The sequence below is a fragment of the Salmo trutta genome, chromosome 14 (assembly GCF_901001165.1).
Source record: "Salmo trutta chromosome 14, fSalTru1.1, whole genome shotgun sequence".
Taxonomy (NCBI): Eukaryota; Metazoa; Chordata; class Actinopteri; order Salmoniformes; family Salmonidae; genus Salmo; species Salmo trutta.
This window is the reverse complement of record NC_042970.1, coordinates 60,978,542-60,993,593: the sequence shown is the minus strand read 5'-3', so window position 1 is coordinate 60,993,593 and position 15,052 is coordinate 60,978,542. Positions and strand designations below refer to the sequence as shown.

The 15,052-nt window shown below is 40.9% G+C and overlaps 1 protein-coding gene across 1 annotated transcript in view; it reads right to left on the bottom strand.

Annotated features, from left to right (window-relative positions):
* Window positions 1-15,052, bottom strand: part of LOC115208518 (uncharacterized) — a 48,311-nt gene that overhangs the window by 21,413 nt on the left and 11,846 nt on the right. The window contains exon 6 of the mRNA XM_029776644.1: window positions 7,100-7,106. Within this exon, the coding sequence (XP_029632504.1) occupies window positions 7,100-7,106 (7 nt within the window). The remainder of the gene's footprint in view (window positions 1-7,099; window positions 7,107-15,052) is intronic.

Sequence of the window (15,052 nt, the reverse complement as noted above, 5' to 3'; positions counted from 1 at the left end):
CCAGATATGCTGAATTAGCTAACAACATGTTATGCAACCATGACAATCTGAACAGACAGAAGGCTTTGTCCTTGGAGTGACTGACTGGGGCTGGCAGGAGTACAAAGTAATGATGTCACACCCCTCTGAACGGGTGAGGTCCTGGTTTCAGGAAAGTGCTTTTGTTTTAGAAATAAACTATTAAACAGAGAGGGAACAGCGGGGAGGAGTCAGAAATCTCGCAATCAAAAAGGAACACTTTGTGTATGTCGTGTCTTGTCGGTTGTCTTTAATTCAAGCGTTCTTTCTCATTGGCGCCCGTTAACCCGTTAAGGAAACCTATTTCCAGTTTTAACAGAAGAGAGCCCATTGCCGCCCTTACAACAAAAATACAAAGTTTGTGATACAGATACTCACTGGACAGAAATGGGCACACCTCTCCACACATATGCTTGGAATGTGGGTCAGTTGTTTATATTTCAAAAGTTTGATACCCTAAAACTTAGAATTCTATGGTTCAATGGGTTAAGAAATATGTTGGTGCCTCTGTAAACCATACAGTTTAAATCCAAAATCTGAGGTAGAACATTTGTAATTAAACTTCCAAAATGTAACTTTAAATGCAGAAGTGCATTTAACCCGCAGTTGCATGACTAACATGGTAACTGACCAGTTTACTTCTGTTCAATAAGCTTTATAAGCTACATCCGTTTGTATCCCTGGTTACTAGGCCATACCATACTTATGAGGCACTCTGCACACATCTGCTGAAGAAATTAGGAGCAGGTTTATCGTATAGTATAATCTCCCCTCAAAATGTCTTTCTCTATATTCATCCATATCTAATTTTGGCATACACTTGTCGCTCCAGCTCCTACACAGAACACTTTTACTGAAACACAGGGGCTTGCGAAATCCGTGTCATGCTTAAAGTTAAAGCATTGCATAATACAAAGAGAATGTCAAGAATGAATTTCCCCGAATTGATTCCATGGCGATTATCTGGACTGCATTTGCTGTGAGTGAAACTCAGACTATGGCTTATTAGGGCAAGAATAATTTCAATGTCGGCTTCAGTTGCCATTAGGGCATTGGTTCTAATGCCAGAATGTCTTGTTAGTTACACAACAAGAGTGTTAGTAGGAAAACAATACATCATCTTATTCACCGAGTATGTTTCCCAATAATCCAATTGTAAACATCAAACCTTTTCATCTGGAATACATTTTCCATGAGTTCATCCTGACGTAAACTGTTAAGTAATGTTTATCAACATGTTGAAAAGTTCGGAGTCGACGTGTGGGTTGGGTCAAAAGGGCTGCCCATTTTGTATCATTATACTGTAGCAATGGCTCACTAACTCAGTTATTGGTGACCTCCATTGATGACTTTATTCAGCACTACCAAATGTAAACGGTTTTAGGGAGTGAAAAAATAGCAATGGTGTAAAGTACTTAAGTAAATATTAAAAATACATTTTTGGGTAACTTCACTACATTCCTAAAGAAAATAATGAACTTTTTACTCCATACATTTTCCCTGACACCCAAAAGTGCTTGTTACATTTTGAATGATTAGCAGGACAGGAATATCCCTGGTAGTCTCTACTGCCTCTGATCTGGCGGACTCACTAAACACAAATGCTTTGTTTGTAAATTATGTTGGAGTGTTGGAGTGTGTCCCCTGGCTATCCGTAAGTAAATTAAATAAAACATGGGAATTGTGCCGTCTGGTTTGCTTAATATAAGAAATTTGAATTATTATTATTATTATTTTTTACTTTTACTTTTGATACTTAAGTATATTTAATCAATTACATTTACTTTTGATACTTAAAACCAAATACTTTCAGAGTTTTACTCAAGTAGTATTTTACTGGGTGACTTTCACTTTTACTTGAGTCGTTTTCCATTAAGACATCTTTACTTTTACTCAAGTATGACAATTGGGTACTTTTTCCACCACTGAAAAATAGGCTACAGGTAAGAAACCTGGTTCTCAGACGGTGGTTTCAGGAGGGAAATATACACAGTCTTCAATAAAGCCACAGAGTTGAGTGATGCGAACACATCCTCACTTGAACATTTGAACCTTGCCCCTAATTGAAGTAGTATTTGTGAGTGTTTATTTCTATGTTAATTGTATTCCAGGTTCCTGCTCAACATACATTATTCATATCATGACACAGTTGAGATCTCATTCCACCATTTTACCTGAACCAGTGAAGTGTGTAGTAATTGAGTGTTTGTGTCTGAATAGGTATTGGCTAAAGAGGTAATTGTAGGCTCCTCCCACTAAATGAGATAACGAGCTACAGATGTTTAAATGTTTGTGGGAGAGCCCCAGTGGGGAAGAGAGGTAAGCAAGGATAGACCAGTGAAGATTATTATTTTATTATCTTGGGCTTATCTTTTAGTCCATGTTTTTACCATTTTAAAGCCTGTTTTTGTATTTATATATTTATTGAAAATAAATATCAAAGTTTGGAAGAAACCGTTCCAGTTCTTTTAGTAAAACCTTTTTTTATGTGAAGGGCATCGGCCAGCCCTGTCACAGTTAAATCAGGTGTTTCAGGAGTTATGATGTTACAACCAGCATTTTCCAACCAAACGGGGACCATATGTGAACGTTGCAAACATTCTCAAAATCCTGTAATGTTAGTATTTGATATTACATTTATAGCAAATATTGCCATAATATATAGATACGGTGATAGCTGGCATCCTTGTAACACACCCCTAGATAATGTGATATTAGATCAGTGTTTCCCGAGTACCCCCAACAATACACATTGTTGTGGCCCTGGACAAGCACACCTGATTCTGCTTCTCAGGTAATCATCAAGTTGAATCAGGTGTTTTTGTCCAGGGCTACAACAAATGTGTGCTGTTGGGGGTACTCAAGGACTGGAGTTTGGAAACACTGTATAAGATCATATAATATAAGGACTTTATAGGGTATCTCAAAATGGCACCCTATTCTTTATATAATGCACTACTTTTGACCAGAGTCGCATGGCAATTGGTCAAAAGTAATGAACAACAGTATATAGGGAATAGGGTGCCATTAGAGCAGGGTTTCTCAAACTTGGACCTCAGTACTGCAAGGGGTGCACATTTTGTTTTTTGCCCAATCACTACACAGCTGATTCAAATAATCAACTAATCATCAACCTTTGATAATTTTAATAATCTGTGTAGTGTACGGCCAGAAACCAAAACGTGCACCCCTTGGGGTCCCGAGGACCGATATTGGGAAACGCTGCGTTAGAGACACAGACAAAGAAACGATATGAGCTTTAGGGACCCATATTTACCCGCTACCATCCTGGAGCAGGCCCCAACTCTCCTGCACCTCAGCCTGCTTCCGTGTCACTCTGGCAGCCAGGGTAGGGTGGAGGTCCGAAAGGCGTGAAACAGTCTCGTTCAGCATCTGGAGAGAGCGTGGTCGAGGGAGGGGATGGGGGCAGTGGAAGAAGGTGACACAATTCATTTGGTGTTGATTTACAGTCTTGGAAAACGACCCACACTCTTTAAAATGGAAGGCTATGGTTAGATGGGACACAGATGTATTTTTTTCTTTTATTTCACCTTTATTTAACCAGGTAGGCCAGTTGAGAACAAGTTCTCATTTACAACTGCAACCTGGCCAAGATAAAGCAAAGCAGTGCGACACAAACAACAACACAGAGTTACACATGGAATAAAAAAGTGTACAGTCAATAACACAATAGAAAAAAAAGAAAGTCTATATACAGTGTGTGAAAACGGCGTGAGGAGGTAAGGCAATAAATAGGCCATAGTAGCAGAGTAATTACAATTTAACAAATTAACACTGGAGTGATAGATGAGCAGATGATGATGTGCAAGTAGAAATACTGGTGTGCAAAAGAGCAGAAAAGTTCATAAAAACAATATGGGGATGAGGTAGGTAGATTGGGTGGGCTATTTACAGATGGGCTATGTACAGCTGCAGCGATCTGTTAGCTGCTCAGATAGCTAATGTTTAAAGTTAGTGAGGGAAATATAAGTCTCTCAGTATAACATCACGTCATAGAAGGCTTCTTCTATGGTTAAGGGGGATACGCCCCAAGAAGATCCAGAGAAGGTCTAGGAAGGAATAGACTAGATTATTGTGTTATGTTTCACTGTCTTATGATAGTTTCTCTGTGTTTCTCCCTACTTAGTAGGCTTGAGTACTGAGCATGTGCCAAGACCATACATTACAGTTGTAGTGCATTTCTTTGAAATTCAGTGAAACAGTGACATTCAATTCATATTTTTGGGGGTTATTTTTCAATGATAACTTTTTTAAATTACTAGTATTTCACTTGAAATGGAATTGAACACAACCCTGATGTATGAATGATGCGTTACTGCATTTCACTATAAATGTATTCATTATTTTGAGCTACATTTTTCCCCACATGCCACTCACCGTGATTTGGCTGGCAATATTGTAGATCTCTGTCTGACCGCAGCTCCCCTGGTTATCTGATCCAGACAGGACACTTCTCTACCAAACACAAAAATAATATAGAGTCAATCTTATGATAATAAGTGTAATAACGTGTAATTACAAAACAATGATCATTTGGAGAGCCTTGGGACAATTTATATTTGGGGTGATGATGTTATGATGGGGACAGTTGTACTAAGCTCATGGCGCATATATTTTTCAAGAATCAATCAATTGAAATAAACATTTAACAGCATGTAAATATTGCAGGTTGTACCTTTAAAGGATCACTGGTGCAAAATAGGACTCTTGTGCAAATTCCTATTCTGCCTTTTTACCTTCCTGTTGATGGTGCAGATGATGTTGTCAGCCTGTTGGTAGAAGGAGGAGACGTCCAGAGCCAGTTTGAGGTCTTGGTGATAGTTTCTTAACAGTGACTGGAACCTCAGGCAGCTACCAAAGAGATACAGTATCTAGTTCAGTGCTTTGGCAATGGGATCCCATGGGGGTCAAATTCCCAGATATGACTTGAAATCCAAGATGGATGCAGAATAATTCAAGTCAGACCAAGTAATGTTACAAAACATGGAACGCTGTAGTTGCATAGTAATAGCTAGGAAAACAACATGTTAACGGTAACCATAACAAATATACATCCATAGCACCAAGGACAAAGTATATGTAGCCTAATGAAGGAGCGGGACTCTAACCTAGACTCTTATAAGAAATCCCGGTATGCCCTCCGACGAACCATCAAACAGGCAAAGAGTCAATAAAAGACTAAGATTGAATCGTACTACACTGGCTCCGACGCTCGTCGGATGTGACAGGGCTTGCACACTATTACGGACTACAAAGGGAAGCACAGCCGCGAGCTGCCCAGTACCACAAGCCTACCAGACAAGCTAAGTCACTTCTATGCTCGCTTTGAGGTAAGCAACACTGAAGCATGCATGAGAGCATCAGCTGTTCCGGACGACTGTATGATCACGCTCTCCGCAGCCAATGTGAGTAAGACCTTTAAACAGGTCAACACTTACAAGACCGCAGGGCCAGACTGATTACAAGGACATGTACACCGAGCATGCGCTGACCAACTGGCAAGTGGCATCACTGACATTTCCAACCTGTCCCTGACCGAGTCTGTAATACCAACATGTTTCAAGCAGACCACCATAGTCCCTGTGCCCAAGAACACCAAGGTAACCTGCCTAAAGGACTACTGGCCCGTAGCACTCACGTCTGTAGCCATGACGTTCTTTGAAATCTGGTCATGGCTCACATCAACAACATTATCCCAGAAACACTAGACCCTCTCCAATTTGCATACCACCCCAACAGATCCACAGATGATGCAATCTCTATTGCACTCCATACTGCCCTTTCATACCTGGAGAAAAGGAACACCTACGTGAGAATGCTATTCATTGACTATAGCTCAGCATTCAACACCATAGTGCCGTCAAAGCTCATCACTAAGCTAAGGACCCTGAGTCTAAACCCATCCCTCTGCAACTGGATCATGGACATCCTGATGGGCCGCCCCAGGTGGTAAGGGTAGGCAACAACACATCTGCCACGCTGATCATCAACATGTGGGCCCCTCAGGGGTGCATGCTCAGTCCCCTCCTGTACTCCCTGTTCACCCATGACTCCATGCCCAAGCACCATCATTAAGTTTGCTGACGACACAACAGTGGTAGGTCTGATCACAGACAACAATGAGACAGTCTATAGGGAGGAAGTCAGAGACCTGGCAGTGTGGTGCCAGGATAACAACCTCTCCCTCAACGTGATCAAGACAAAGGAGATGATTGTGGACTACAGGAAAAGGAGGACCAAACACGCCTCTATTCTCATCGACAGGGCTGTAGTTGAGCAGGTTGAGAGCTTCAAGTTCCTTGGTGTCCACATCACCAACAAACTATCATGGTCCAAACACAACAAGACAGTCGTGAAGAGGGCACGACAATGCATATTCCCCCTCAGGAGACTGAAATGATCTGGTATGGGTCCTCAGATCCTCAAAAAGTTATACAGCTGCACCATTGAGAGCATCCTGAATGGTTGTATCACCGCCTGGTATGGCAACTGCTCGGCCTCCAACCACAAGCACTACAGAGGGTAGTGCGTGCTGCCCAGTACATCATTGGGGCCAAGCTTCCTGCCATCCAGGATCTCTATACCAGGCAGAGTCAGAGGAAGGCCAAAAAATTGCCAAAGACTCCAGCCACCCTAGTCATAGACTGTCCTCTCTGCTACCGCATTGGAAGCGGTACCGGAGTGCCACATCTAGGTCCAAAACGCTTCTTAACAGCTTCTACCCCCAAGCCATAAGACTCCTGAACAGCTAATCAAATGGCTACCCAGACTATTTCAAATCCAATCCAATTTTTGTCCCCCCACCCCCATTTTTATCCTGCTGCTACTCTCTGTTTATTATCCATGCATAGTCACTTTACCTCTACCTACATGTAAGTATTACCTCAATTACCTAAACTAACCGGTACCCCCGCACATTGACTCAGTACCGGTACCCCCTATATATAGCCTCGCTACTTTTATTTTATTGTTGCTCCTTGATTATTTATTTTTCAATTTGTCTTATTTTATTTTTTATTTTTTTTACTTCGGTTTATTTTAGTAAATACTTTATTAACACTTTTTTTCTACAAGCCCTTAACCAACAACTGCATTGTTGGTTAAGGGCTTGTAAGTAAGCATTTCACTGTAAGGTTGTACTGTTGTACTCTGCGCATGTGACAAATAAAATGTGATTTGATTTAGTCATAGAGAAATAAAAAAACTATAATAAATCACGAGTGGCCATGATTTATCATGAATATATCAAAGTTTAGGGGCCTGTCATTTCTTACTGTTATTGCTTTATTTTTTAATCAAAGTAAGGTGTTACTGATATATATCTTGCTCAGTCAAAAATGGAACCTACGTTTGGTTAACGGTGTTCTCTTGGGAAGGGATTTTGTTGCCTTCTATCTGTTGCAGTCTCTTCCTCTTCTCTCCCTTGTGGTCGGTCTCCACGTCAAGCGTCTCGTACTGATGTCCATCCTATAGAGGTCATTATAAAGGAAGAACCTGTGAACCAGTATACTCAATGCATGGTTCTGACACTTGAGGGCATGTACAGTTGAAGTCTGAAGTTTACATACACTTAGGTTGGAGTCATTAAAACTCGTTTTTCAACCACTCCACAAATTTCTTGTTAACAAACTATAGTTTTGGCAAGTCGTTTAGGACATCTACTTTGTGCATGACACAAGTCATTTTTCCAACAATTGTTTACAGACAGATTATTTCACTTATAATTCACTGTATTACAATTCCAGTGGGTCAGAAGTTTACAAACACTAAGTTGACTGTGCCTTTAAACAGCTTGGAAAATTCCAGAAAATGATGTCATGGCTTTAGAAGATTCTGATAGGCTAATTGACATCATTTGAGTCAATTGGAGGTGTACCTGTGGATGTATTTCAAGGCCTACCTTCAAACTCAGTGCCTCTTTGCTTGACATCATGGGAAAATCAAAAGAAATCAGCCAAGACCTCAGAAACAAATGTGTAGACCTCCACAAGTCTGGTTCATCCTTGGGAGCAATTTCCAAATGCCTGAAGGTACCACGTTCATCTGTACAAACAATAGTACGCAAGTATAAACACCATGGGACCACGCAGCCATCATACCGCTCAGGAAGGAGACGCATTCTGTCTCCTAGAGATGAACATACTTTGGTACGAAAAGTGCAAATCAATCCCAGAACAACAGCAAAGGACCTTGTGAAGATGCTGGAGGAAACAGGTACAAAAGTATCTTTATCCACAGTAAAACAAGTCTATATATATAACCTGAAAGGCCGCTCAGCAAGGAAGAAGCCACTGCTCCAAAACTGCCATAAAAAAAGCTAGAATACGGTTTGCAACTGCACATGGGGACAAAGATCGTACTTTTTGTAGAAATGTCCTCTGGTCTGATGAAACAAAAATAGAACTGTTTGGCCATAATGACAATTGTTATGTTTGGAGGAAAAAGGGGGAGGCTTGCAAGCCGAAGAACACCATGCCAACCGTGAAGCATGGGGGCGGCAGCATCATGTTGTGGGGGTGCTTTGCTGCAGGAGGGAGTGGTGCACTTCACAAAATAGATGGCATCATGAGGAAAGGAAAATGATGTTGATATATTGAAGCATCATCTCAAGACATCAGTCAGGAAGTTAAAGCTTGGTCGCAAATGGGTCTTCTGAAGGGACATTGACCCCAAGCATACTTTCAAAGTTGTGGGCAGAACTGAAAAAGCGTGTGCAAGCAAGGAGGCCTACAAACCTGACTCTGTCAGGAGGAACGGGCCAAAATGCACCCATCTTATTGTGGGAAACTTGTGGAAGGCTACCCGAAACATTTGGCCCAAGTTAAACAATTCAAAGGCAATGCTACCAAATACTAATTGAGTGTATGTAAACTTCTGACCCAATGGGAATGTGATGAAAGAAATAAAAGCTGAAATAAATCATTCTCTCTACTATTATTCTGACATTTCACATTCTTAAAATAAAGTGGTGATCCTAACTGACCTATGACAGGGAATTTTTTTCTAGGATTTAATGTACCATGTTTCATGAGCTGAAATAAAATATCCCAGAAATGTTGTGCCATTCATCTGCCGCCGTGACCTCATATTTCAGCATGATTTTATTTATTTATTTTTTATTTCACCTTTATTTAACCAGGTAGGCCAGCTGAGAACAAGTTAAAATTTACAACTGCGACCTGGCCAAGATAAAGCAAATCAGTGCGACAGAAACAACAACACAGAGTTACACATAAACAAACGTACAGTCAATAACACAATAGAAAAATCCATGTACAGTGTGTACAAATGTAGGAGAGTAGGGAGGTAAGGAAATAAATAAGCCATAGAGGCATTAACACTGGAGTGATAGATGTCCAGATGATGATGTGCAAGTAGAGATACTGGGGTGCAAAAATGATAATGCACAGCCCCATGTCGCAAGGATCTGTACACAATTCGTGGAAACTGAAAATGTCCCAGTTCTTTCATGATCTGCATACTCACCAGACATGTCACCCATTGAGCATGTTTGGGATGCTCTGGATTGATGTGTAAGATAGCATGTTCCAGCTCCCACCAATATCCAGCTACTTCGCACAGCCATTCAAGAGGAGTGGGACAACATTCCACAGGCCACAATCAACAGCCTGATCAACTCTATGCGAAGGAGATGTGTCACGCTGCATGAGGCAAATGGAGGTCACACCATATACTGACTGGTTTTCTGATCCAAGCCCCTAACATTTTTCTTAAGGTATCTGTGACCAACAGATGCATGTCTGTATTCCCAGTGATATGAAATCCACAGATTAGGGCCTAACAAATGTATTTAAATTGACAACTTTCCTTATATGAACTGTATCTCAGTAAAATCTTAGAAATAGTAGCATGTTGCGTTTATATTTTTGTTTGGTGTATATACGAACCACCTGTGTGTAATGCGTTACAAAGGATTTCTGTATGGTCATTTAATTATTTGCAGTACATAGGCTGTTGTAGGGATCCATGAGTTGTAGTGTAATGTATTAGGAATGTAGCTGTTATTCATTTATAAGCGCTGTTAAAAGTACCCATGATGTGTTTTGAATGGTTATCGCAAGTGCTTTACTGCACGATGAGCATTATACAGATGGTTATCAGAATCTGTAACATAAAAATGTGAAAATAATGTATTTTTTGCCATAGCTGTGAAATCACTACAGGCGATACATTCATTTCATTTCATTTACTTCTGCTACTTTGCAATTAATAATTTTCTGCGAGCTGCAGAGCACTACTCCATCTTTGCGGTTTCATAACCTTAAGCTCGTGGAACCTTTTCCTTGTCTGTCTCCGTTCTCTTTTGCCATGCCGGTGCATTCTGTACTGATGACCTCATGCAAAACGTTGAATGATGCATATTATCTTTCTGAGACCTCTTACATCATTGCTGTGTGTAGCTAAATCATGGAGCAACCTGCTGCTGGTTCCCTATAGTCTCCACAATAATCTGAAACCTGTTAGGCCTGCCTGGTTTTCATCTTAGACAGATGTTTGTTTTCCTGGAATGTAACGTACTGTATTTTCTGCAGAGAAATACAAACTTTGGTAACAGTTTACTTAAAACTTGCAATTATAATGCGTTATGATGCATTGATAAGCTTGTATATGAGCTTTTAGAATGTTTTACAATAACGTATCACTGTAAGCACTGTTGCGCAGGTTTCACCATGTTGCAAGACTTCCATGTACCTTGGTAGTTCAAGCCGCAGGTAGGCTACAAAAGACCACAAAACTGAATGCACATACCCTGCAGTCTTTGGATATCTTGGCTATACACAAAGCTATAAACAATGTGTCTATGTAGTCTTGGGTACTTGAAAGGTTGAAAACTTCAAGAGATGTAGACATTGTCATAAGAAACAGGGAAATGTACAGACAGATGCCCAAAAACTGACCCCTAGAGCTATACTCAATCCTGGTGAAAAAAATTGAACTTGTGTACTAAACACAGCGATGAGATAACGCAGGCTTTGTGTGACTCAGCCAGCCCACCTACACAGGGCCGAGATGAAGAGCGAAAGAGAGCCAAAACCATGATCTCATCTCAAAATAATTGCTCCTCTTTTCGCTGTTCCAGTTCCTTTTCCCATCCCACTGTCCTTTTGCTAGTTGCATGCTCAGCATTGAAAACTGTAACCATGGGACTGTTATCTGTAAAAATATCTAACTTAATTTTCCTGTTAACTTCAAATGTATGTCGTGCTTTCTGAGTGCATAAAATATGCATCTTAACATGGTATGTGATATTAAGTACACTATCTTCTTTATCTGTAAGCTTATTTTGGCATGCTTGTTCCACAAATAGTTGTTCAGTGTCACTATTAAATACAATCGGGATCCCCTTAAATTCCGAAAGGCAATCGCAAATTTTGAAATAACCCGTTTGCCAGCTGTGGATCTGGAGAAACCCTTAATCACAGGTACAACTTCAGTTTGGCATCATTATATCCACCAACGCAATGTGCCTGATTGCTATTTTCATCACGCAACCCCTTCAATTATAGAATTGGTAGTCGTTTATTCTGTGGAAATAACCAGTTCATTCGAAACGTGGCCTTTTGCCTTGCTAATGAAAGCCTGCTGATGATCTCATAGCTCGAGAGTACAGTGTGGATAATGCAACACTGAAGTAATAGTGCACACATTGTGTATTTGTGTGTGTGTGTGTGTGTGTGTGTGTGTGTGTGTGTGTGTGTGTGTGTGTGTGTGTGTGTGTGTGTGTGTGTGTGTGTGTGTGTGTGTGTGTGTGTGTGTGTGTGGAGGTTTCATGCTGGAACAATGCACGTTATGGTGTTTATATCATGTTGCTTTTGGTAACAGACAAAGAAAAAGTGTCTTGTATTGCAGGGTGGAAGGCGTTAAACGGAAAGATTCTGATGTTGTTACTCAGCTTAGTCAGTAACGCAAATTCAGTAATTATTAGTATGTGAAAAAAACAATTACGTAATGAGAGCATTACATGGTATGTGAAATGAGGGAGAAAAACAAAACATTACTAACACTGGGTTTTGTGGTTATGGATTTAATTCCCAATTCTTCTTTTGCCATTTGGCTCTGGACTTGCTTTCTTTAAAGTAAACAAGTCAATTAATTTGCTTTCAGAAAGCTTGAGAATGGGCAACAGAAACAAAGCAAATGTCCATAACAACACTGGTTGAGACATTCACCATTTCTATTTCATATAAAGCCAATTGATTTGAACCAAGTGATTTGAAATGTAAATTAGTTGGTGCTGGCTTGCAGCCTATCCTAACTCAATAACATGTGAGACACCATGAATAAAACAACTGTAATCCAAGGTTACCTTAGACTGAGAGTTGAACCTCTTATCCAAGTTGTCCTCTACTATCAAGGATGGCAGTTTTGGGTGAACACTGTTGTAGTTGCTTCGGATGGTCTCCGACGTGGAACTGACTGAGGTGGCCAGGTCAGAGTCACACAAGGACACGCCGGGGACTGTCTCGGCATTCCTGCAAATAGCAATCTTCCTGATGGACCTAGAGGATGCAGTGGGGGACACAGAATTTGTGTCCTCCTCCACTCGCTCATCCTGATGTCCCTCTGGTGTTGAAGCGTAGACCTGGGCAGCTACTTGTGGGAGTTCCGAGTTCCCAGTCCCAGGCCACCCCTGGGACTGGCCCACGTAAAGGGACATTTGGTCGTGTAGGTTGTTCTGTAGCTCCAACTTGTTTGGAGCAGCAGACTTCGGCAGATAGACGTCCACAAACTCCTGGCATTTGGCTTCGGAGGGGACAGACAGCCTGGTCCCAATGGTAAAGGGTTGGATTTTTCTGACGACACCCTCAGACATGGTTTTTGATAGCTCTGCAGTGTAGTCTAGATGGGCATACTGTGACAAGAATCACAAAACAATACAGATATCTCACCTCATATACTGCAAAGTCCAGTATCAGAAGTTCAGAATGAAAGGATAAACAAGACGAATCCTCAAATGAACAATGCTCTTTTCCCCAAAAAATTGTCAGGAGAAAAACTCACTCAAAAAGCCACCCGCCTCCTTGCACCTCACAGAGAGGAAGACAAGTACAGGACACACAATAGGACGTCCCGTCCTGTCTGTTTCTAAGTTATCAACTGAGCCTGTGTCATGTCAGGGGAAACCAATGTGAGAAGCCGAGGAGGGAGGAGTGCCTCTTCTGAGCAACCACCAAGCCAATAGTGAAAGAGAGAGACAGATATAGAGAGAGAGAGCTGAGTGAAGAGAGAGAGAGAGCTGAGTGAAGAGAGAGAGAACTGAGTGAAAAGGGAAAGTGTCTGGCTTGCTGCCTGGCTGCTCTCTTAGAAAAAAGAAAAAATAGGAAGGGAAAGAGAGGGGGGAAGTTTCATTAAAAAGGAGTGAGGTCACCACTTTCTGTCAAGGGCTGGACAGAGTCAGAGTGACTGAGGGTTGTAAAACTGGAGCTGTAAAAACTTCCTCCCCAAACAAAAAGCTCCGTGCTCAGATATGAGTAGAGTAACAGAGGGGTAAATGCTCCCTCTCGCTTGCTCACTCGCTCTTTCACTCGCTCCCACTTTCTCTCATTCTGCTCTCGCCAACTCAGTCACAGCTGGACAATGAGGTAATGCTTTTAACAAGAACAACAAACATGAAGCACCTCTAGATCTCACGTCTGCAGTCTGCCCTCTCTCTCTTTTTCTCCCTCTCTCTCTTTATCTCTCTCCATAACTGGTCAAATTGTGAAATGTTTGTTCCACAAGTACAAAAGGTGAGGGTATTTGCTTGTTCTCAAATATGCCTCAAGAATCAATTGTCTTTTCTAACAGTTTTCACACTTTTTTCATAACAATCGCCATGAGTTTGTTTTGAGGAGTAACAAAATCCAATGCAATTTTCCACTTCTTTTTCTAGTTCCACATTCACAGTCCAAACATTTACAGACACGCATAGGAAACACATTGTGCTTACTCAGGCCTCAGGCTTCCACTTGATTTGAACCAGGTGTCCTATCTACGGGTCAAACTACATCAGGCTACTGTAACATCCTCTGTACTTCTTTGGCAATCCCTTACAGGTCTTTTCCATGTTATAGGCCATAGGCATAAACTGTTTGTGGACTGGAACTTATACAATGTAGTTTGTTCTCATAGGAACAGGAGAAAATTCCTGTTTTTGTTTCATGAAGATGGATTGTGGTTTTGTAGAAAGAAGATTATTTTTCTTTTCTCTGTTCACATATTTGGCTTGTACAAGATGTATGGAAATTCCCTCTTTGATTTATGAACACGACACCATTATGCCATGCTAACTTGCTCACTCTCACAAATGAACACTCTTCTCATGTTTGTATTTTAGCCTTACACCCAATGCACCCTTTCTCTCGAGGCTCAACTGAAGTCAATTGACTTTGGGTCAACACCATGAGGACCAATAATACTTAAGGCATGAAACAGCCCTGTCCATTTACTGTTCCAAGAACCAACTGTCTTATGTACTGTAGCTACATGACCTCAAATTCCTATGACTATAGCTCATCCCCTTACCATGTCTTGACAGCTCTTGTTTTGCTGATAGCAAGAACAAAGAGTTCAGTCACATACTCCTGTGTTTTCGTGCAACACTTATACCAACATGGGTTACTAGACATTTTCATTTTGCCATGATGCTAATGAAACATTAAATGTTCCAGAATTAATTTCAACATGCAGTATCTAAATATAAATCTGACCATCTTGATCCTACCATAAAACAAACTCTATGGGGCGGTTTCGCGGACACAGATTAAGCCTGATCCTAGACTAAATTTTACTTTTAAACTAGACTAGCTAAAATTACATTTCTCAGACATGGTTTAAAATAGTCTTAGACTTGCCCTAGTCTAGATTTAGAAAAGTCTGATTTCCAGAAGGACGATTAGAATTAATGTAGATCTAAGTGAAAGCTTAAATTAAACCTGGCCAAAGGCAGGTTTAACTTCAGATTAATGGATATTGATCAAAGAGCACCACCAAGGCTAGACAGAAGGGTGGT